The 23577-nt window shown below is 34.6% G+C and overlaps 1 protein-coding gene across 1 annotated transcript in view; it reads left to right on the top strand.

Moving 5' to 3' along the window:
- SOX6 (SRY-box transcription factor 6) overlaps positions 1-23577 on the top strand; it is a gene marked incomplete at its 5' end in the record, with an annotated part of 336510 nt that overhangs the window by 87285 nt on the left and 225648 nt on the right. The window contains one exon of the mRNA XM_081099613.1: positions 14663-14752. Coding sequence (XP_080955739.1) covers positions 14663-14752 — 90 coding nt within the window. The remainder of the gene's footprint in view (positions 1-14662; positions 14753-23577) is intronic.

Raw genomic sequence — 23577 nt, forward strand, 5'->3', positions numbered from 1 at the left:
TTTGTCTTTTTGTTGTTGAGTTGTAGGTGTATTTTATATATTATTAGTATTAAGTCCTTATCATGTTTATGGATTATTTCCTAACCTTTAAAAAATACATATACTCTAGTCCAGGGGTGGGGTACATCCGGCCTGTGGCCATATAAGGCCCATGAAATCATTTGGTTTGGCTCTGCCAAGGCAACTGCAGGCAGGACTCAAAATTCAATAAACCTAAAAGCTTTTTTTTCATAGTAACATAAATTTACATTAAATAAATTATAATAAGTGAATGAGGTTATAAACATCCAAATGGCCCTTGGCAGGAAAAAGGTTCCCCACCCTGTTCTAGTCCTAACCTATGCAGCTTACCTATAGAGGAATGCTAGAGGAATTTTCACTAAGATTAGGAACAAGACCAGGATGCTTGTTATCACCATCAGATGATACAATGGTATGCCTGAAAATACCTAGAGAATCAATGACAAAACTAACTGAAACAATAAACTAATTTAATGTTATCATGTGGTAAAATTAATATACAACAATCATTTTACTAGTATATACAATGATACAACTAGTCAAAGAATATAATGAAAAGTAGAGAAAATTCAATTTGCAGTAGCAACAAAGAAGATTAAATATTTAAGAATAAATTTAAAAAGAAGTGTACAAATTGATATGAAGAAAGATTTAAAATACAAACTTCTAAAAGACGGAAAAGTACACCTAAATATATGCAGAAATATCTCTGTTGGTGGATAGGATAACTAAAGAAGTCATTTTTTTTTCATAAAATAACATGTAAATTTAACACATTCCCAGTACTATCAAGCTTTTGGAAGGGAGCTAGACAAGTTGATACTTTAGTTCATATGGATAAACAAATATGCAAGAATAGCCAGGAATATACTTAAAAACTACAAGGATATATGTGTGGGAGTAACCTACTAAACATTAAACCAAAATATAAAATAATGTAGTAATAGCAAATGAATAAACAGACCACTGGAATAGAATTGAAAGTCCATATATAAACCCAGGTATCTATGGAAGTTTGGTATATAATGAAGTTAGCACTTCAAATAACTGGAGTATAGATGGACTTTTAAAATATTTTGGGCTGGAACAACTGGGTAGCTATTTGAAAAAAAAATAACAGACCTATATTTAGTACAATAAAAAAGAATAAATGGATAAACTTCAAATGGATCTGGGAACTAAGGGTTTAAAAAATGGAAATATATACTATAACATAACAGGAATTCCTCTTGAATCTTGGTGTGAGGAAAGTCTTTATAACTGACTCAAAATACAGACATAAAGAAAAAAGAGATCTAGATTTGAATACATAAAAATATAAGTCAACATCATATACCTGCTTATATCATTCACAGAACTCACAGTATGATTTCTGTGGAATTCCTGTCAGTGCATAATCTGAATCTAACCATGGGGATACATTAGAGAAAAACTGAAAAACATTTTACAAAATAACTAACTGATCAAGGTTATGAAAGACAAAGAAAGGAGCAGTTGCCCGCCAGTGTTGTTCAGTGGTTATGTTGACCCGTGAACCAGGAGGTCATTGTTCAATTCCCGGTTAGGGCACATGCCTGGGTTTTGGGCTCAATCCCCAGTGGGGGTCATGCAGGAGGCAGCAGATCAATGATTTTCATCATTGATGTTTCTATCTCTATCTCCCTCTTCCTTCCTCTCTCTAAAGTCAATTGGAAAAAAAAAAAAAAAGGAGCAGTTCCAGTTTAAAGAAGAGCAATTCTGTTCTGATATTATGCAATTCCTAGAAATGCCAAGTGTGTACTGGCTGTTACTTAAAGACTTTAAGGAAGCAAATGCACAAACTCCCAGGTGCTCAGGGATCACCCTTCCTCCACATTTGATGAGCAGCTTACTTGGAGGTATATTAAAGTCATTTTCAATGGCTCAGAGTAGTTTCTCTCAAAGTTTAAAACAGGAAGCAAAGAATGCTTTCCATTTCTATAGTATGATTGAGACTATGAGTAGCTGAAAATAATTACTCTTGGAAATTTTACTTTGGTCAGGAAAGCAATGGGAGTGATTATAGGGTTCAGTTAGTATTGGGATCCAGAAGTTACATCTTGGAGAACTCTATGGGTCCTTGGGAAGTGAAAATTAGGATAAAATCAAGGCTATTCTTAGTTATTTCAACTCTTGTTGGAGACGTAGAGCTTAAAGGTCATTATCATTGTTATTTTATTACTGTTACTACCCTTTAAGGAATCCACCTGAAACAAAACCCTTAATCATCAAAATATTTAATTTTCTTGCAAATTTTTGTTTTGGATTTTGAGAACATCTTACAAAGACGAAGGCAGATGAGTGTGAGGGAAGAAAGTCACCTGTAAATGGGTAACTTGATAAGACTTATGTGAATTTTGAGACTGGATTCGATGTTAAGGAGTTAGAAACTGATTGCAGTGAATCTTCTTTCTCAACAACTAATTACTTAGCCGTTTGAGACTTTTACATAAAATTCAGGAAAAACCTAGAAATATTTCTCTGCACTTCAATCTTCTTAATGCATCAATGATCTGACCATAGGATGTTACTACAGTTTTTCTTCCTATGGTGAGTCACCAACAGTACAGGCACAATCTGCATATTTGAAGCACCTGGATGTAAAATATAGCTTTATGTGTAAGGTACTATTTTGCCTGCAAATGCAATGACTCTAAAGATTGTACAGCCACAGATACTATCATACTTATGATGGTTTGTTGAATGGTGTGTAGCTAGCTCCCTTCTTTAAACATTACACTTTTGTTTGTGGCTGTAGCTAATGATTACAGAACTTGTACTCTGAGACATTGTCTCTTTGCTTTCAGAGAGAACATTTTTAGACTGGCCTTGTTATTTTTGTTTGTTTAGCCTTGTCACATTTCAGCTCAGGCTTCAGGCATTGCAAGAGTATTTTTTGCCCATCTGAGTGGTAATTGTCTTCCTCACTTCAGCTCAGTATCTGGCCTATGTGTATATATTTTTCTTTTTAAAATTTGGGTATTATTGAAATATAACATAGTATTAGTTTAAGGCGTACACTGTGTTGATTTGATATCCTGTATAATAAAAGGCTAATATGCAAATTGACCAAACGGCAGAATGCCCGGTCGCTATCATGCACCCTGACCACCAGGGGCCAGATGAGCTCCCACAGGGAGAGCGCCACTCAGCCAGAAGCCAGGCTGACAGCTGGCAAGTGCAGTGGCAGTGGCAGGAGCCTCTTCTGGCTCCGCGGCAGTGTTAAGGACCCCTCGGGGGATGTGTGACTGCTGGCTTAGGCCCACAGATAGTGGGCCTAAGCCAGCAGTTGGACATCCCCAGAGGTGTCCCAGAATGCAAGAGGGCACAGGCCGGGTTGAGGTCCCCCCCACCCGCCCCTCGCCCCTCGCCCCCCGCGTGCACGAATGTCGTGCACTAGGCTTCTAGTGTTTAAATATTACAGTATGATTACCAGCATACCTCTGTCACATCACATAATGATCTTGTGTGTGTGTGGGCAGTGAGAATAATTAAGATCTAGTCAGAAACTTTGAAGTTTATAGTATGGCATTGTTGACTATAATTACAATGCTGTTCATTAGATCTCCAGAACTTTACTCACTAGTTGCAAGTTTTATTCGGACCAACAGATGTACATAATCTTTGAATACTGAGAACTGACTGATTTTAGAACTATATTGTTGATAAGCTTGACTTGCCATTTAATTATAAGAAATTGTTAAGTAACCACATTTGATGTTCATAGTAGGGTCAAAACATATAGACACATACTATTATCAGCTTTCATTTTAGTTGCTAGCTGTATTCCCTCTGACACCACTAATTGCCTAGTTTGAATAGAAGATAGAGAGGCATATGATGTTCATCTTTAAGCTATGTATGGGGCTGTTGAAAGAGCCTTGGTTCTCTGTGCGATCAAGAGAATTGGTCAGTGTTTGAACTTTCACAGAACAATACTTAGTTGAGAATTTGCTACCATTTTTCCTGTTTCCTCTCAAAATAATGAGAAAGGGTGACATATTTAAGCTATAATTTTTCTTTCTGTGACTTAACTGTTTTCTTTTTTGAGAGCATAATTTTAGCTTTTATTCTCCTTTCACTCAAAATGTCAACATTGAAAATAAGGTTAAAATGATTTTTAAAAAAAGAATTTGTGTTTAGGTAGAAGTTTTCAAAATGCTGATGATTTCTTAATTTATTGCCCTTGCTGTGAGAGAAATGATTCTTCTAAAGACTAATGGCTTTGCCCAGCCTGCATGGCTCAGTGATTGAGTGTCAACCTATGAACCAGGAGATCATGGTTTGATTCCCGGACAGGGCACATACCCGGGTTGCAGGCTCGATCCCCAGTGTAAGGTCTGCAGGAGACAGCTGATCAATGGTTCTCTCATCATTGATGTTTCTGTATCTCTCTCCCTCTCATTTTCTCTCTTAAATCAATAAAATTATATTAAAAATAAATAAAGATTAATGGCTTTAATCATCCTGCTTTGATCTTAACAAGCTGATTATCATTTATCGGTGGGTCACTTTTTCATATAAAGGATAGTATTCCATTATTGAGAAGAACTACACTAAACTCCAGGTTTGATAGCAGAATCCCAAATGGAGCATTTCCTGTTGAAGTGATGGGCTTAATGAGTGTTCTGAATCTGCCACCTTAAATTGCATCTTATTTGAATCTTTAGTTCTACCAGTACATTAGACATTAGGGAACTGTGATTCCCTTGAAAATACTTTCTTTGGTGTCTTAAGTGTAGGCAAGGCATGCTGATGTATTAAAAAAAAAGAACTGAAATCTATGGCAGCACAAAAGGTAAATAATTACAGATAATAGATACAGTAGTAAAATTGTGTTTATACTATTATTTACTTGTCCTTGGGATCCTAGTAAGATTTACTGTACCTTATGTCCTCTCATCCTTCATTCATTCTCATTGATTTACATATTTTGACTTAGTGCCTTCTATATTCCAATGGCTATGCTGGACACTAAAGATATGCTAGTGAGCAGGATAGATATATTTCTTGGCTTCATAGTACTTATAGTCTGATAGGATTGATGATGAAGTTATAATAGCATATGTTGAAAGTCATGCTTTGGGTAACATAGGATTTCAATAATCTACTGAAGACATTCTTGAGGAGAAATGGCTTTTAAATTGTTACCGAATGAATAGGAGTTAGTAAAAGAAGGTAGTGGAATGTTCCAGACAGGGTAAAGAGCACATGTAAATGTCACAGGAAAGAGAGTTTGGCAGGTAGCATCGGGTTCTTTGTGGGAACGGAAAGGATTTCAGTACGGAGTAGAAAGAAAAGAATAGCCAGTGGTGAGAACACCTAGAGAGGTAAGTGGGCTCCAGAACCATTTAAGTCATTTAAAGGAATTTATGTTTTATTCTAAGGGTAAATGTTTGGAGAATTTTAAATAAAAGGTTAGAGAAACTTTATGCCTTTCCTGTATTTCTTCATTCCTACTTCTGTAAAAACTTGTTTTTTCATAATAGTCACATGGAATGTGTCATCTTACTTCTAACTGCAGGAGCTAAAAAGCCTGTCCTTTTTTTTGGGGGGTGGGGGCGGGCAGGGTGGAGACAAAGATACATGCATTTTTCAGATACTCTGGGATCTGATAATTTTATTTCTGTTTTTGTTCTGGGGAATCTGGCTTTTCCATACACAAATGCCAGATGACCTCTTTTTTATTTATGGAAAGTTGTATTTGTCACTGAAGTAGTCTGTTCTATATTTCACCTTACAAGTAGAGAATTAACTAATATTATATGGTTTCTAATATATGTTTTGTAAGAATTAGCCTGAGTATAGGGTAATAATTATGTATTTTAAAATATTTTATTTAAATAGACCATGCATGTGGTAAAATGTACACTCTTAAGTGTACCTCTTGATAAACTTTTATATATGTGCACACTCATGGTAATCATCATCATCATCCTTAGCAAGATAAAGAACATTTCAAGTGTCCCAGAAGGCTCCTTCATTCTCCCTCCCAATTATAAATTCCAAAAGATAATCACTATTCTTTCCTGTCACCATAGATTCATTCATTTTGTTTGTTTTTGAATTTTGTATAAATGAAATTATAAAGCTACATCCATGTGTTTTTTTTATTCAATATAATGTCATTGTTACAGGTAGTAGTTTGTTTTATTTGTTGCTGTATAGCATCATATCTCTATTGAAGAGGTGGTATTTAATGTAGGCATTGCAGAATGAGCATCAAGAAGGGTGGGGAGATATTCTGGTCAGGAGGATGTCATCAGTGAAGGTGTGGAAGTGAAACAGCACAAAATATGTACAGAAGAGTGAGATACATTTGGTGTTCTCAATTGAACGGAATGAACAGCTATGGGAGGCTGGGTGAAGGTGGAGAGATTGAGAGAAAAAAAGAGAAAAAAACTCATGACAGGGACAACCGTGGTGATTGTCAGGGAGAAGAGAGTTGGGAGAGTGGAGGACGGTATAAGGAGGAGAAAGGCTGGAGACTTGAGTTGGAGTGGTGAACACACAATACAGTGTACAGATGATGTATTGTAGAATTGTGCACCTGAAACCTGTACAATTTTGTTAACCAGTGTTACCTCAATGTATTCAATGTCAAAGGTAAAAAAGAATAATAGGAGATGAATCACTAGGGCCAGATTATGTAGGGCCCTTAAGACCTTGCTTTAAAGTGATCTTTATGGAATGTCAATACCTAAATAAAAGAGATAAGTAGGGATATTTTATCAGTAAAAACTTATTTTATAATTTCATTTTATAGCATTAAATAGAAAGTCCTTTAACTAGAGCAATGAAGCTGCTTTGATAAACACAAAACTGAGACCCATGCTTGTTGATCTTAGATAGGAGTTTTTGTTGCTGTGAGTGTGTGTGTTTTATGAGTTTCAGTTTCCACTCTATTTCTGATGTCTTTTCTTTAGGCTGTTTCACTTTAAAAAATCCTAATACAGCCCTAGCCAAGTTGGCTCAATGGACAGAGCATCAGCCTGTGGACTGAAGGGTCTCAGGTTCGATTTCATCAAGGGTACATGCCTGGGTTGCTGGCTTGGTCCCCAGAAGGGGGCCTGCAGGAGGCAGCTGATCAATGATTCTCTCTCATCATTGATGTTTCTCTCTCTCCCTTCCTCTCTGAAATCAATAAAAATATATTTTAAAAAATCCTAATTCAGATAGCTAAATAGTTGTAAATAGCAGCCCTATAAGTGTTTACTTACAGTCATTGCATATTTTCAATAAAGCAAAATATTTACTTCACTGTTTTAACCTGGTAGTAATAAATGTTTTAAACTGGCAGTACAAGTTAATGCGTTGGTGGTTTCCAGTGTTAAATTTGAAACATAACACATTTGTCTGTGTATGACAGCTTTTGTTATGATTTTCTATTGTTTATTTTTTTAACTTGTAACTGGAAGAAACCCAACTCAAACTAGCTTAAGCAAAAACAGGAATATATGGGCTTACATTACCAAGAAGCACAGAAGCAGAAGTTGGTTTTAATTATTTTTGGATGTAAGTGTGCTAACACAATGTAAAGATTTTTTTCTCTATCTTATCTTACTTTATGTGCCAGGGACCATGGCCATGGCCCACATGCTTCTTGCTTCCAACCTGAGAGGCTTTTCAGATAGTTCCTGGGTCAAATTCCTCTTTGTATTCCTGGGAGGAGCAGTAGGAGTCAGGCAGCAATGTCTGTGATTGACAACTTGCATCACAACAACAATAGCACTCAGAAGTATCCCCCCCAAAAACAAACAAACAAACAAACAAACAACAACAAAAAAAACAAAAACAAAAACAAAAGGAATATAGAACACAGTGGCCACACACAAATTATTTTTTTCACTGCCCCAAACAGTTGTTAGTTTTTTTAAAGGAGTTAAGCATGCATCTGAAAAAGTAAAAATGAATTCAAGTATTTGTGGAACTCAAAGAGCAGTGTTTTATATATGTTAATTGTTTGAATACTTTGGCCTTTGGCAATGGAGCAGTAGAAAATAGGATCACGAGAGGGTAGGGTGTCATGATGAGTAATATTTCAGCAATATGGACAGCTATAGTCTCTAATAGGACATTTTACTCCATTGAACTTGTGGTGAATTTGAACGTGTTGTGGGCAATAAGCTACAGTAAAAAACCAAGGTTTCAGGCTGCACGTTTACTTCTTGTACATGAAGATAAAATCTAATTTGGAAGGAATTACTTTTTGGGTTTAACAGTATTTTTTAAGTAGCATCTTAACTGTTCCTTAACAGATGATATTTAGGAAAGGCAAGCCCTTAGTGCAAACGAGATAAAGCATTATGGAGGAGCAGTGTAATGGAGTGTATATGGGAGAATAGGCTGTTGAACACTACTGACTTTTACTGAAATATCTTGAGTTTTTAGCACCCTTCTCCAAAGAACTAGAGTGCTTCTCTCCACATCTGAAGTGGAGACTATAAAACTGATGTTCAAATAATAATTGAAGTAGTCATTTTAGTAAAACTGGCAATGAACTGGCATCAGGGCTCTGTCACCAACTGTTTGACCTTGAGCAAGCCAGATGACGTTTTTGACTGTTTCCTCATTTCTGAAATGGGGGCGTTGGTCTCAGCAATCAGCCAGGTCTCTCAGCTATCGCAGTAGGCCACGAGCCTCTGAATCACCTGCTGGGTGTGTTGCTCTTTTTCTATACTGGCATGGGGCAGCTGCTACCAATTAGCATTTGTACTTCCATAGATATGGGAGATGAATTTCGTTTTGAATAATCCCTCGGATATTGTTCTAGGTGCTAAGTAGCCTGGGAAAGCAGATGAAAGAGATATATCTTTTACCTGTATCTATATAACAATGTGAATTCCATGAGTGTTTGTTAAGTCTCAGTGTTTAGAAGTCTCTATAAAAAATTATCAAAGACTTTGGTAGATAAAAACAGTGCAAAGAGATATTGCACCTAATGTGATGATGTTGCAAGTGTATTTCTGGCAGATTTCAAATGTGAGGCTTTTTCTCCCTTATAAAAATGCCAAAATCTTGTATCTAATAGTTCTAATGACATTTCAATAGCTCCTTCTCTCTCTCTCGCTCTCTCTCTCTCTCTCGATACTATCTAGTAAAGTGGTTGTGGAATTACATTTTTCCTGGAAGGAATATATCTGATTTAATGACCAAATTGTTTTAAGACAGCACAACAGAATTTCACAAGAACTAAATCTATTTCTTCATACCGATCATGCATGTTTTACTCAAGCATTGAGTCATTAGCATGTTTATAATGGTTCTAATTTAGCACAACATTTTCTGAATTTTATCCTTGAGTCATTTACAAATTGTTCATATTGAATAAACAAAGGAAACAGATTGCATTTTATACTTAGTAATTTATCTGAAAGAAGAGGGGAGGGTTAATTGTTTTAAAGTTTTGGTCTGTTTGGGGAAGTAAGCCTGCTTTTTTCATTGCTAGGCATAAATGCCATTTCTCATCTTTTTGGGGATTGAGGGAGGGGGCTATGGAGGAGTAAAATGAAAAATTAGGACCAGGACAAGATTGGCCACTCCCAGAGGGGAGTGTGGAGCAAAAGGGGAGCTGGCACGAGATTATCCAAAACAGTTGGTGCATTCCTTAATGATCAAGTGCTTGAGAAGTCCAGCTCTTCCTGGCAGAGCATCTGTGTTGATGTTTATATCATTCCCTGCTGTATGGGAAAGGCATGCTTTCTCTTGCTGCTTGGCTAAAAATAGGGTGGAATATAGCATTGTATGAGATATTTTAAGATAGCAAAAACATTTAAGAGGTTAAAGGTTCGACTTTTGGATCAGAAAAGATCAGTGATACAACTTGTGTTGTTCCTTGCAGACTGCATTTTATCTAGGGTTTGTCAGTGATTCGAACTCTTGGTTAGGCAAGTTATTCTAGTTTCATTCGGTGCAGTCTGAAAAACCCACTCTGCTGTCTTTTCTGTCAGCTTCCCATCATGAAGGGCAGGCCTGAAAACAGCCTCTATTTATACCCCCTTGTTCGTATTTGGAAAATCAGTTGTTTCACTGGAGAGGGGGAGAAAGAGAGGAGAGCACAAGCAGTTGTCAGGGAGTGTGCTTTATACGTTATCGTGACTTCAAAATAAAACTGGCACATTTTAGTGTCTAATTATTTTTAGTGAGCTTGGAGGGTTTTAATTAAAATTTAAGAGTGCTCTTCAAGCTCTCCAAGCTCCAATTTTATCCCACTGTATTCTGAAGCACTTATCACTGTGGAAATATGTACAGTAACTGGCTTGTGCATCTCTGTTTCCTAAGGAAAAATGTGGGATGGGATGATCAGCAAGCATATAAATATATATTGTCAGATTACTTGTAAACCAAGGTCAAAGGTACTTTTGACAAGTTATTATTCTTGGATACAGAGAAAAATTATTGTATTTGAAATGTATAATCCCTATGGTAAAAATAAATGAATTGTTTCAATATTTTCTTAAAAGAGTTAATAAAGCAGTAGGAAATCTGCATAGAGGAGCAGCAGCCATTGTTTTTTCTCACTAAAATACTTTAAAGATATTTTCTATATCATGTTTCTAATGGCTTAGCATTTGAGGTAAATGGAATAATAAGTGGTTACTCACAGGTCAATTGTTTTAAAGTACAATGATTTTTTCCATTTTTTTCTATTCCCCATGATTTAGTTTTAGTGATGATTTTTTTAAAAAAAATCTACTCTCTTTGACCCACTTGAAATATCTTTATTTTGCGCAGAATAAGTGTTAATACGGCCTCGACTTTGTTTACTAGAAATCATTTAAAATTGTTTTTAAAATACTACACAGATTAGAAATAAATATCCCACATACTTTCACTTTGAATTTCTCTTGTACTGTAAAATTAATTATTAGCATAAAAAGCACTCTTGACTCATATGGACTGAAACCTAGTTGATTAGGAAGCAGAAACACTGCTTTGCAATTGTTATGCAGGATATTTATGAAAAATTAGTTCTGAATTGCCTTTCCTTGTTCCCTAGGAAAAGTTTCTTTAAAAACTTAAATTTGCAAAGAAAAAGAAAAAACAAACAAACAAAAACTATGCAACTGAAAATTAATTTATAATGTATCAAAACCTTTTACATCTTTGATTTAAATATAAGGGAAATCCCAAGTCCAGCTCTTGATTTTCCATAGTCCTTTTTAAATACATTATTTACAAAAATGAGATAAATATAATAAAATTCTGTATTTTATTGACTATGTATTGGCTTTGGAGGCTAATTCTTCCAAAGTAAGAGGAATTAAATTTGATATTTTCCACTTTTATACTGAGGTGTGTAGCTTACATTCATTTTTAATATGTACATATTATGGTGACTTTTTAAAATACCATAATGTTATAGTTCTTTATCTCAGTTTCCAAAAGGTATATAGCTCCTCTCCTATGTCTTAGCTGAAGACAACTCAGTCAAAACACTGAAATTTGAATAGTCAAAGTTAGATCATGAAATAAGCTGTGTATTGTCTTATTGATTTGAGGACTATGGCACCACCATACATTTTTTAGCTCCTTTCAATTTAATCATGTAAAGTACATTTATCTGAATAAATAATCCAAGAATATCTGGGAGATGTTCAGTACCTTTCTGCCATTTGGAACCCTGACTGACTAGTGAGCTACAGCCACTCTGCATGCTCCTTCCTACTCTTACACGATGCAAACTGGAGTTCTTTACGTATTTGACCTCTTAGGATTTTGCATCTGTACTTGGGGCAAAGTCTGATCTGACCGATTGCCTCTGTAAAGCTGGTGTCCTATTGATGTAGTGAAGCATGTAGTACAAGGAGATGAATACTTACTTTTAATTTCCACCCTTACCTGGATATTGTTTTGTGTGGGGAATCTTAAATTTTTAAAATATAAAATATTTAAAAATTAAAATAAGTTTTTATGTATATGTTTATTACACATTTCCTCATTTCAAGTCAGAAACCTCTCGGTGGTGACAGTCCTCTGCTTAGGTAGTATTTGTTAACAACCTGAATTTTTTGGTTCTTTTATCCCTTCCTCTTTGGCTTTCCATTACACTATGGAGAGAGCTTAGTACTAATTGTGGTAAGCTCTTAGAAGTTTGGCAGTCAGATAATTAGGTGAGAAGCTGGGAGTTTGTCAAGAGATTTTTCAGTGTTTTGAATCTCTCTAGAATCTCTGTGCATTGAGATTAAATGCTGATAAGGTTGTATTTAGTGAGTTGTATGTCTTGTCCTACAGACAAAAGCCATCAGCAGTTGTTATTACATATTTTCATGAACTATAATAGAGATATGCAAAGGCTGCTTTATGTCCCCCCTCAGCTTCTTCTACTGAAATAGGAACTATATGGCTAGATTAATTTATCATTATAGTGAGAATTAATTTTTCAATAGGAATGTGAAATGCTTTGAAGTTATTAATGATTTTATTAATGAGTAGCTTTTATGTAAAGCTGTGTCCACATGGTTTGATTTATGTTGGAAGTGTGTGTTCCTGTTGTCCATATAGTTCTATTTTTCTCCCATGGAGTGTAAGCATTCTTTTCCTGGAGCTCAGAAAGATTTCAGGTCTATTTATAGAAATGAGAGACATATTTTTATGTTTTACATTTATTATGTTTCTAATACTAGTTTATGAACTTGCTGTGAGTTTGTGATCATTACTAGAAAATTGGGCTTTTGTCTTTTATGATTATAATATATGCTCTCAACTCAAATTTTAATCAAACAAGTTATGTTTTAGCATTTGTATCAGTGATTAGCAGTTTCATGTATTGTTATAACATGTATGAAAGGGCAATAAAAAAAGTAACAAAACTGGGTAGGATAGAAAGTTGAACATGTTGTGTTGACTATTCTTATCCATGATCTGATGTTATATCAATATATCTCAGACATTTAAACCCTATTTGCAAAATGTAATCGCTGTTAGGCATGGCTTTGAAGATTGGCTTTAAATTTTCAAGACTCAGTGTTATCTATTTTATGACTTCAGCAAAAATACAAAGTATGTATAGACCAAAGTACACATCTTGTTTCTCAATTTAAAAATAAATGTGGCAAGAAACCATTTTGGAAATTAAATACAGACTGAACATATGGGTATGCATGTAGGCCCTATTGGAAGGTCACTCAGAATCCAGTTTTTAATCACAGTAGTAGGTCACTCGTTGAAGCCCAAGACAATTTTAATAGGAAAGAATGGAAAGGAAGAAGGAGGGGAGTAAAGAAGGGAAGAAGTAAAGGAAGGGGCAGGGAGCTTTCTCTTAATAGAATCAAGCTGGCTTCTATTTAGAAAGAACTTTAGCTTCTGTGATAGCGCGCTAGTGCTGTTGTTCTTCATCAGGCATTTCAGGATGCACTGATCTGGATTCCATCCATTCTTTGATTGATTGATCATGTCATGGACAAATGTTAAGTGTTTTTGCCAATACGTTCTAATTGTGCAGTAGTCTTCTCATCTCTAACCCCGGGCTCGCTGTCTTTTTCTAAAGCTTATCTAGTTTCTAAAACCCTTTAGATCCATCTTGACCTTACTGTCATTCTGAAAAATTCAAGGAGGATTTAGAAGTTGGAAGAAAAAAAAAGAAAGGAAAAAATGCTAAAGAGAAAGGTGCTGATAGGGAGAGGAGAAGCATTTGGATACAGAGTAACAATTTAAATATAATTTAAAAAGAAGTTATCAGCATTTGACACTTGGAATGTTAAAGTTTAATGGGAGTATGCTTCACACTAAGGGTTTAGTATTTAAGTCTGCATTCTCTTTTGGAAATATGTCCTATTTGTTAAGATTTGAGGCTCAAAAGATACATGTAAATAGTTGCAAGCAGTAGCGTCAGTTTCAGATCCATCTGAATATAGACATAAAAGAACACATTGAGGAAAATGTGCTAATTATTAGAATATTCTGGTTTAAATTTCTGTAACCTTTATGAATCTTTATGGAAACAAGTGTAATCACTCCCTGTAATCTAGTGTGCTACTTAGAAATGCAGCAGGGAAAAATGTTTAAATAAGTATTTTCTTGAAGAGAATATATACTTCTCTTTTTATACAAGAGAACTGTAGTAGCAGTTTTCATTATATGGACTTTATTTTCTTTGCATTTTGCTATAAATGGGTATTTTATGAAAGTTGCTGTATTTTTTTTTTTAATATGGTTACAGGTTGATTGATGTTTTCTCCCTTTAAGAATTGTCATTCTTCTGTGAGTAGCCCGTGAATTTTGCTTGAAATTAAAACATAATCACCTGGATTAAAAGGAATATTTTCTAAACTTAAACCTGTAGGAAAGGGCCCCTTTTTCTGTCTTATCAGTCTAAGAAATGCTAAATGCTGACTAAATATTGATATAATTATAATTGTAATACCAATACAAGTTTATTGAGCATTATATTCTTAGGAATAGTTTAAATAATCTGATAAAAAATTAGTTGTGTTATTTTATAATACAGTAATATAATTGTTTATATCCTAAAGTTAAAACAACAAAAAAATAGCTTTGATCATTTTTAAGTGATAGAGTTTCTTCATAAACTAGCTTTTTGGATTTGTAATATTTTAATACTTATAAAATAAAATATATATATATGTAATATCTTGAATCCTTACTTTTTTTATTTTAACAGATTCCTCTTGCATGGAAAAACTACTATCAAAAGATTGGAAGGAAAAAATGGAAAGACTAAATACCAGTGAACTTCTTGGAGAAATTAAAGGTACAATATATGAAATATAAAATAAATCAATGTGGAGATGTTATTTTCTATAACAATACGTTTGCTGATCGTCTGTACCCTAACATTAATTTCTTACTTCTAATATTTGTTCATGTATGAGAGGTAAATGTATAGTATGTCCTTGAACTTTTATTCTTTTTAATGTTTACAGAATGAAATTTTTGGCCTCTCTTTTTATTATTCTATAACATATAGATGATAGGATAAATTGTTTTTAATTTACTTAACTAAAAAGTATTAAAATAAAAAATGTCATATCAAAGATGATGAACAAATTAAATTAAATACAATTTTAGTCTTTCCTCTTAAGTCATAATGTAATAGCTTTATTTATGAATCTAAATTAATACTTTGAAAGGGTCAACTGTAGCACCTATAAAAACAGAGTTTATAGAATTTGCTGTACATAATGGTTTATGGGTGGGTTCTGAGGCCTGTATACTGGTTCAAATCCTGGCCCTGCCATTTACTAGATAATTGACTTTGGGCAAGTCACTGTCTTTTTTATGTTTTGAATTCCTAGGATCTAAAATGGGGATAATAACAGTATCTACCTCATAGGCTCCTTAAGAGAATTAATACATGTAAAGCTTTTAGCATTTTACCTGGCACTTAAGAAAGGACTCATGAGAGTAAGTTTTAGTCATTGTTATTATTAACATGCCCATATGTTGATAGGTTGATTAATCTTAAACAGATTTCACAGGATTTAAAATTTCATAACCTTTTACCATGATGATGATGGATATCTTAATTTTCGAAGTTATGTGATTGATGTTATTACATGTTAAGAAGTGGACAATCACAATCAATATATTACAGAACTAACCTAACTCTCTTGTTGATTTCTTTAAGGAAATGAAATACTGTATTATTAATTTTTGCTATCATGAATAGAATCCTAAGTCATTAATTAATTCTATAAGTTGTTCCTTACAGACAGTCATTACTGTCACTTGCACTAACAATTTGGGCAGTTTATTAGATTATGCTTCTGAATTTCCAAACAGCTTCAGGTTAATCTTCCTATTGGTCATGGATAATAAATATCTCATTTAAGGTGAATATTTGGCAATAGTTATCTGATTAAAATTTTATTTTGAATTTAGTATAGAAAATTGCCTAGGGTTCAGACATCTTATGTTCTTCCCAAATGAAGAGAAAAGGAAGTCATCTCCCAATGAATAATTAATAACTCATTCCATTATCTAATGCAGTATCAAAATCAAGTAGAAATTTAATAGTATTTTGAATTTCACTGCTTCTGCTTTTTACTTATGAAGGCCACTTGCTTGCTATTTTGGAAACAAACCTTCAACGTTTAACTGAGGGGTAGAAAGAAAGTCATTAGTGACATATTCTTTATCCAGCTGCTATAACATGGTGTGTGCTACTTTGCACGTCATTCTGTGTTTTCTTCCCTTTGAAAAGTCATTGGTTTTATAACAGTGAGAATGGAAATGGTTTTTGCAAAATCAAGCTTTTGCCAGCATGAGAGATGGGGGTCTTGCTTTCTCTCAGTAATGTGGAAGCTAACATTTTATTATGTTACTAGAGTCCTGATGCACAAAATTCGTGCACAAGTTGTGTGTGTGTGTGTGTGTGTGTGTGTCCCTCAGCCCAGCCTGCACCCTCTCCAATCTGGGACATCCCTCTCACAATCCAGGACTCCTGGCTCCCAACTGCTCGCCTGCCTGCCTGCCTGCCTGATTGCCCCTAACCACTTCTGCCTGCCAGCCTGATCACCTCCTACCCACTCCCCTGCCAGCCCAATTGCCCCTAACCGCCCTCCCCTGCCAGCTTGGTCGCCCCCAACTGCCCTCCCCTGCAAGCCTGATTGCCCCTAACCACTTTTGCCTGCCAGCCTGATCACCCCCTATCCACTCCCCTGCCGGCCCAATTTCCCCTAACTGCCCTCCCCTGCAGGCCTGGTCACTCCCAACTGCCCTCCCCTGCTGGCCTGGTCACCACTAACTGCTCTCCCTTGCCAGCCTGGTCGCCTCTAACTGCCCTCCCCTGCAGGCCTGGTTACCCCTAACTGTCCTCCCCTGCAAGCCTGGTTGCCCCAAACTTCCCTCCCCTGCTGGCCTGGTTGCCCCCAACTGCCCTTTCCTGCTGGCCTGATTGCCCCTAACTGTCCTCCTCTGCAGGACTGGTTGCCCCTAATTGTCCTCCCTGCCATCCTGATTGCCCCTAACTGCCCTCCCCTGCCAGCCTGGTCACCCCTAACTGCTCTCCCCTGCTGGCCTGGTCCCCACCCCCCCCAAACTGTTCTCCCCTGCAGACTTGGGTCCCTCCCAACTGTTATCCCCTGCAGGCCTGGTCACCCCCAACTGCCCTTCCTTTCATGCCTAATCCCTCCCAACTGCCCTCCCCTGCCGGCCATCTTGTGTCCACATGGGGGCAGCCATCTTTGACCACATGGGGGTGGCCATCTTGTGTGTTGGAGTGATGGTCAATTTGCAAATTACTTTTTTATTAGATAGGATGATGAAGCATCATGTTTATAGCATCAGGTTATCTTCTCTCCCCTGCCCCCACTTCCCATTTTACTTTATTTTTAATTCTAATTATGAATTTAAAATATAAAAATTGTACTGGTCTCAGATATTCCAAATACATAAATCTTGAAGGTGAAACACGTTTGAAAAATTAGGGTTTTCAAATACTTTAACATTTTTCTTTCTGGATTCTATATGAGGTAAGTGAATTGTCATTTGTGTGCTACTCTCAGTTTTATGAGCATAGAAGATAAGATTATTATTAAATTTTTCATTTTGATTTAGTCTACTTAATAGTCTCTTCTTACATCTTAATATTTTGACACCATAAAATTATACAGAAAATATAACAATAATATAATAAAAATGAAAAAATTAAAGTAGTGTTCATAGAGTGATCCAATCACTGCTACAACTCAATGTACAGTTTTAGTCTAGGTGAGATCAGGCCAGTTATTATCCACCTAAATTAGCTATAATTATTCTGCAGTGTCAAAGTGATCTGAATACTATTTCCAAGAAACACATACTATTGTGGGTTATCAGTATTTATATATCTCAATCATTGTGGATTTTTACTAACTCACTATTTTTCTCTCATTATAAAATTTATACTTATTGTAAAAAGTATAGAAACCCAAAAGAAATTAAAATTGTCTTTTAATTCTGCTTGTATTATATTGAATATCCTTTCTATTTTAATTTATGTATATTCATGTTAAAATTTTTCTTAAAATCAGAACAACCTTTTTACTATTTATTCTTTTGTAGTCTGTCTTTCCCACCTAAAGATATATTGTGAATTTCCCTGTGATTAGGTCATTTTTTTTTTTTTGCAAGAAAAATTACATAGCCCTAACTGGTTTGACTTAGTGGATAGAGCGTCGACCTGTGGACTGACAGGTCCTGGGTTCGATTCCGGTCAAGGGCAAGTACCTTGGTTGCGGGCACATCCCCAGTGGGGGGTGTGCAGGAGGCAGCTGATTGATGTTTCTCTCTCATCAATGTTTCTGGCTCTCTATCTCTCTCCCTTCCTCTCTAAAAAATCAATAAAAAATATATTTAAAGAAAAGAAAAAGAAAATTGCATAAAGTGGGGTTCTCATAATTTAACTGAGTCTTTTACTCAATATTTCAGTTGTTTTTTATCATTTGTCATTATAAAGAAAACCTTGAGCATGAATAACTTTTTAATATTTTTCAGTACTAACTAGTGACTATTTTCTTGGAATGAATATACTACTAAAAAGTGAAACTCTTGGGTCAAAGAGTTGTTCTTTCTTTAAAGGCTTTTGCTACCTATTGCCACACTGTCCTTCAGAAAGCATATAGTATTCTGTGCTCTCACTAGTAGTGTCAGCAAGTATTTTGCCCTTACCCTCAATAGCAGTTTTATTAGCTAAAAAGTTCTTGCCAGTTTGATAGAAGAAAATAACATATTATTGCTGAATTATTTTGAATTGCCTTATCATTGAGACGGAAGAGTTTTACATACATTTATTTATATTAAATATCTCTTCATTTGTGAATTGCCTATTTATGTTGTGTGCCCATTTTCCTTTAAAGGATTTGTCTAGTTATTGTGGTTTTGTAACTCTTAATGTACAGGGTGGGGCAAAATTAGATTTACAGTTGTTTATATGGAAAACAATACAATAATTAATACATAACAATACAAGAATTAACAGTTTCGTGTGCTCATAACTGTAAACTTACTTTTGCCCTACCCTGTATATTTTAATGGTGTTAATCTTTATCTGTAATATGTTACATTTTGTTATTTTCTTTACTATATGGTTTTGTTGTCCAGTCTTTCCCTCTTTTTTTTCTTCTTTTTTCTGTTGGGGGTTTATTTAGAATGGCTTCACCCACTTTGAGATTAGATAAAATATTTTGTGTATTTTCTTTCATTTTTTGGATTACTATACATTTAACTCTTTAATTCCTCTTGAATGTATGTTGATGTATAATTTTATAGAGGTACAACTTAATCGTTTTTCTCAGGCAGTTAACCAAATATTTCTGTATCATTTATTAAATAGCTCATCACTTCTGACTTGACATAACATCTTTTACTGCATACTGATTGCATATTTGAAACCATTTCTCAGTTTTTTGTTCTATTCCCATTGATCTTTTTATTTAAACTTTTGTTAGTCTTCTGCTGTATCAATCACTGTAGCTTTCCAGTATCTTAAAGTGTGGGCAGTAAGTATTACAAGATCACATTCATAATTGTTCTTTATGGTGTTTACATACTTCTCTAAAATTTATTTTAGACTTATAATTATAAGTTGTTAATTGAAATTCCAAAGTGATATCTTAAAAGATTGTATTTAAGTTTTATATAAAACTATGAGGTAAGCCGACACCTTTATAGTATTGAATCTTTCTATTCAAAATCATTTACTTAATTCTTTTATGCCCCTCAGTAATGTTTTGTTTTTAAAATACAGATTCTGTACATATCTGCTGATATTTTCTTTATAAAAGTTATTTTTTTTGCTTGCATTTGTGAATGAGATAGTTTTCATTCTATTTTCTTTTTGTTATTAGATTTAGGGATTTTAGTGAATTTTGCTGATTCATTTTATAATTTTCTTTTTTATCAAACTTACTAGCTCTACTAATATTTCAGCTGTTTTATCTTATATGTTCCTTTTTTTTTCACCCATTCTCTTATTACACTGCCTAGTGTCAGGATAATATTAAGTAATGCAGATGGTAACAGGCATTTTGTGTGGTTTTTAAATGATGGAATTGCTTTTAATATTTCACCATTAAGTATTATATTGACCATTGATTTAAGATATTCCTTATGATTAAAAATTCTAGTCATAGCTTACTAAGAGTTTCTATGAGAAATTGCATTTATTTTAGGGATTCATCTTATTGGTTTTTGTTTTTCAAATTTATTGATGAAATAAACCCTGATTAAGTCGTGGTGTATTCTTGTTTTAATGGACTGCATACTTTTATTTGCTTCTATTATAGTTGTTATTTTCCATCTGTAATCATAAATGAGATTAGTTTTTGTATTTATCTGTACTATCTTTGTTAATTTATATTACCGGTATTCACAGTTGAATTAGAAAGCTTTTCCTCTTTTTTCTAGACTATGTAAAACGTTGAGTAGATAACATGAACTATTACTTATTCCTTGAAATTCTGAAACAATATATCATAAAACATCTGGGCCTAGAGCATTCTTTAGAAATTATTTATTTTTGCATTTTTTACTTCTTTTTAAGTCAGTTTTGTGAGGAAAACAATTCCTGGAAAATTGTATATTTCATTGAGATTTTCAAATATACTAGTATTGTTTAAAAATACACTATCACTTATTTTGAATTTTCTATTTATTTGCTGTTATATATCTCATTTTCAGCTTTGCATATTTGTGTGTGTGTGTGTGTTTTCTCTCTCAATTTTATTTGCCAGTGGTTTTCTCTTTCTCTCCCTCATTCCATTCTCTGACAAGGATCCACGTTTTAGATTTATTTTTTAAATTCCTTAGCTTTTTAGTGTGCCAACTACTTACTCTTGCTTTTCCATTTATTATTTCTCCTTTCCTTATTTTTCTTGTACTTCCTCTTTTGTTTATTTTCTGATACCATTTAATGCCCTGAATTGAATTATTTATTTTAAACATTTTAAATTTAATAACAAAGACCTTTTGGCCATAAGTACGTTTGTAGAAATAGCTTTATGCAGCCCATAAAGTTGACCTTTTGAAATTCTCATAGTCATTATTTTCTAAGTAGTCAATATTTATATTATTTTATAACCGATATTATGTTTATGTATCATTCTTAACTTTACATCTTCTTTTAAATTCAACAGTGTAATGAAGCTGAGGAAGGGCAATAATATAGTCTTTACCACTACCACTAGAAAATTCTATGGGATGGATTAGGTCAGTGGTTCTCAACCTTCCTAATGCCACAACCCTTTAATACAGTTCCTCATGTTGTGGTGACCCTCAACCATAGAATTATTTTCGTTGCTACTTCATAACTGTAATTTTGCTACTGTTATGAGTCGTAATGTAAATATCTGATATGCAGGATGTATTTTCATTGTTATAAATTCAACATAATTAAAGCATAGTGATTAATCACAAAAACAATTTGTAATTATATATGTGCTTACCGATGGTCTTAGGCGACTCCTGTGAAAGGGTCATTCAACCCAGAAAGGGTCGTGACCTACAGGTTGAGAATCACTGGATTAGGTGCTAGAGGGAGAATTAAAGTGTGGACAGTAGAATGGATAAGAGCAGTATTGAAAAATGGATCTCTAATGCAATGTGCTTATTATTGCCACATATTAAAAGACAATACATTAGTAATTTTCCTTTTAGATTTTACTTAAGAAAGCAATGCTTCCAAATAAAAGTTTTTGTTTTATTGTGTTTTTTGTTTTTTTTTTTAAAGAGAGGGAAAGAGAGAGAAATGTCAATGTGAGAGAAACACATCTATTGTTTGCCTCCTGCATGCTCCCCCAACAGGGCCCAGCCCTAGCAGAGGAGAGCCTGCAACCAAGACACACGCCCTTGACCAGAGTCCAACCTGGGACCCTTTGGTCTGCAGGCTGACACTCTATCCACTGAGCCAAACCGGCTAGGGCCCAAATAAAAGCCTTATTATGTAAATGAAGTAAAGCAATGTTTTGGAAACCCTTCAGTATGAGGGAGTTGGAATAGTGCTAGAGTTTGAGAAATACGGAATCATAGATTTTCAATGGGTCTTTATCTGAGTCTTGTCTAATATTTAAGAGGAAATCCTGTCGCTCACTCCCACCATGTTTCCATAGCTAGTCTCTCCAGTGGCAGCATTAATTGAGTCCAGAGAGCTGTAAATGGCACAAATTTAATAGCAGTAATCTCAAAGCAACGTTCAAGTCACATTAACTTTATTATAAGTATTGCTAAATAACTTTATTAAGAATTTAAATGAAATACAGCATAAAATGGTTAGACCTGTGCATTGGTCTAATTGGGGTACCATATATTTTTAATATATCTTTATTGTTGAAAGTATTACAAATGTCCCCCTTTTTTGTCTTCTTTTATTTCTTCTTGGGGGGGGGGTGCCATATTTTTAAGTGATCTATTGTCTTAATGGTGAAGAGTTCTGTAGATGTAATAAAAATAGTAATTAAAGACCTAGGGAAATTTGGCCTAATACATGTTAGCAGGTTGAAGTGCTGTTGAAAGAAGAGGACAGGATATCTGTAATAGTGTCAACAATAAACAAATTAATTAATTAAATGCTTGTTTTGTGTTGTTTTAGAAGGTTCAGACAATAGGGAAATAGTTCTCAATACACAAAAGAACTTAGAAACAATTAATGGCTACCTGACATGGATAGAGTTGGACTGCATTAAGAGAGAGTGCCTCAAATATAGGTGTTCAATAAATCTTTGTTAAATGAATAGATGAAGGGACTCTTTAATAATATAACATCAGTGGCAATTGAGCTGTAGAAAATTTTAAACAGGGATTTTGTAGAGCGTATTTGTACTCTGGTGGGATGTTGTCTTCATGACCTCCTAATGTTCTTTCAAAATTAATACTAGTATTTATTATACTTTCTTAATTATAAGACTGATCTTTAAAATATTATTTATATTCTGACTGTAAACAATCTGGTAAGTACTTTTAAAAAGATATTTTTTGTTTACAAAGGAAACAAAGTGCTAAAACGTCTATATTATTTTATTTGATCCTTATAATAGCCCAGTGAGGAAAATTAATTTAACGTATGAACAAAAGGAGACTGAGAGAAATTAAGTGGCATGTTTGAGTTACTTAGAAAGCTGTAGACACAGGGTTTGAAACCTGCCTCTAAAGGTTCTGTTTAGTACAATACAGAGCAGTTTTCAAATTCCTCAGAGTCTTAGAATTCTGAGGTGGGGACAGGGGAAGGCAGGTCTGGACTATTCCTCCCTCTCACAACACACAAAGAATGAAAACAGTTCCACTTTTACCCATTTCTGTATAAGTGAGGCAGTATAGCAAAGCAGGAGTGGGTATAGGTAATACAGTTTCCATAGTGGTATTTAATCTTGATCTACACATGAATGAGAGAAGGGGGAGGAATAATATGGAAGAAGGATCCAAGATAAAACAGAAGTAGTGATAGGCTAGGAGGGTGCATGGCCCATTTGTTTGTTTGAATTGTACCAAAGGAGTGAGAATGCCAGGATAGTTATGGTTATGAAACATTTCTAAATGCAAGGGTGGCATATAACTGATGTTTAGAGCATTAAGACTTATCCTCTGTCTCCAAAATGGATCTAG

Source organism: Myotis nattereri, assembly GCF_964212035.1.
Source record: "Myotis nattereri genome assembly, chromosome: 9".
Taxonomy (NCBI): domain Eukaryota; kingdom Metazoa; phylum Chordata; class Mammalia; order Chiroptera; family Vespertilionidae; genus Myotis; species Myotis nattereri.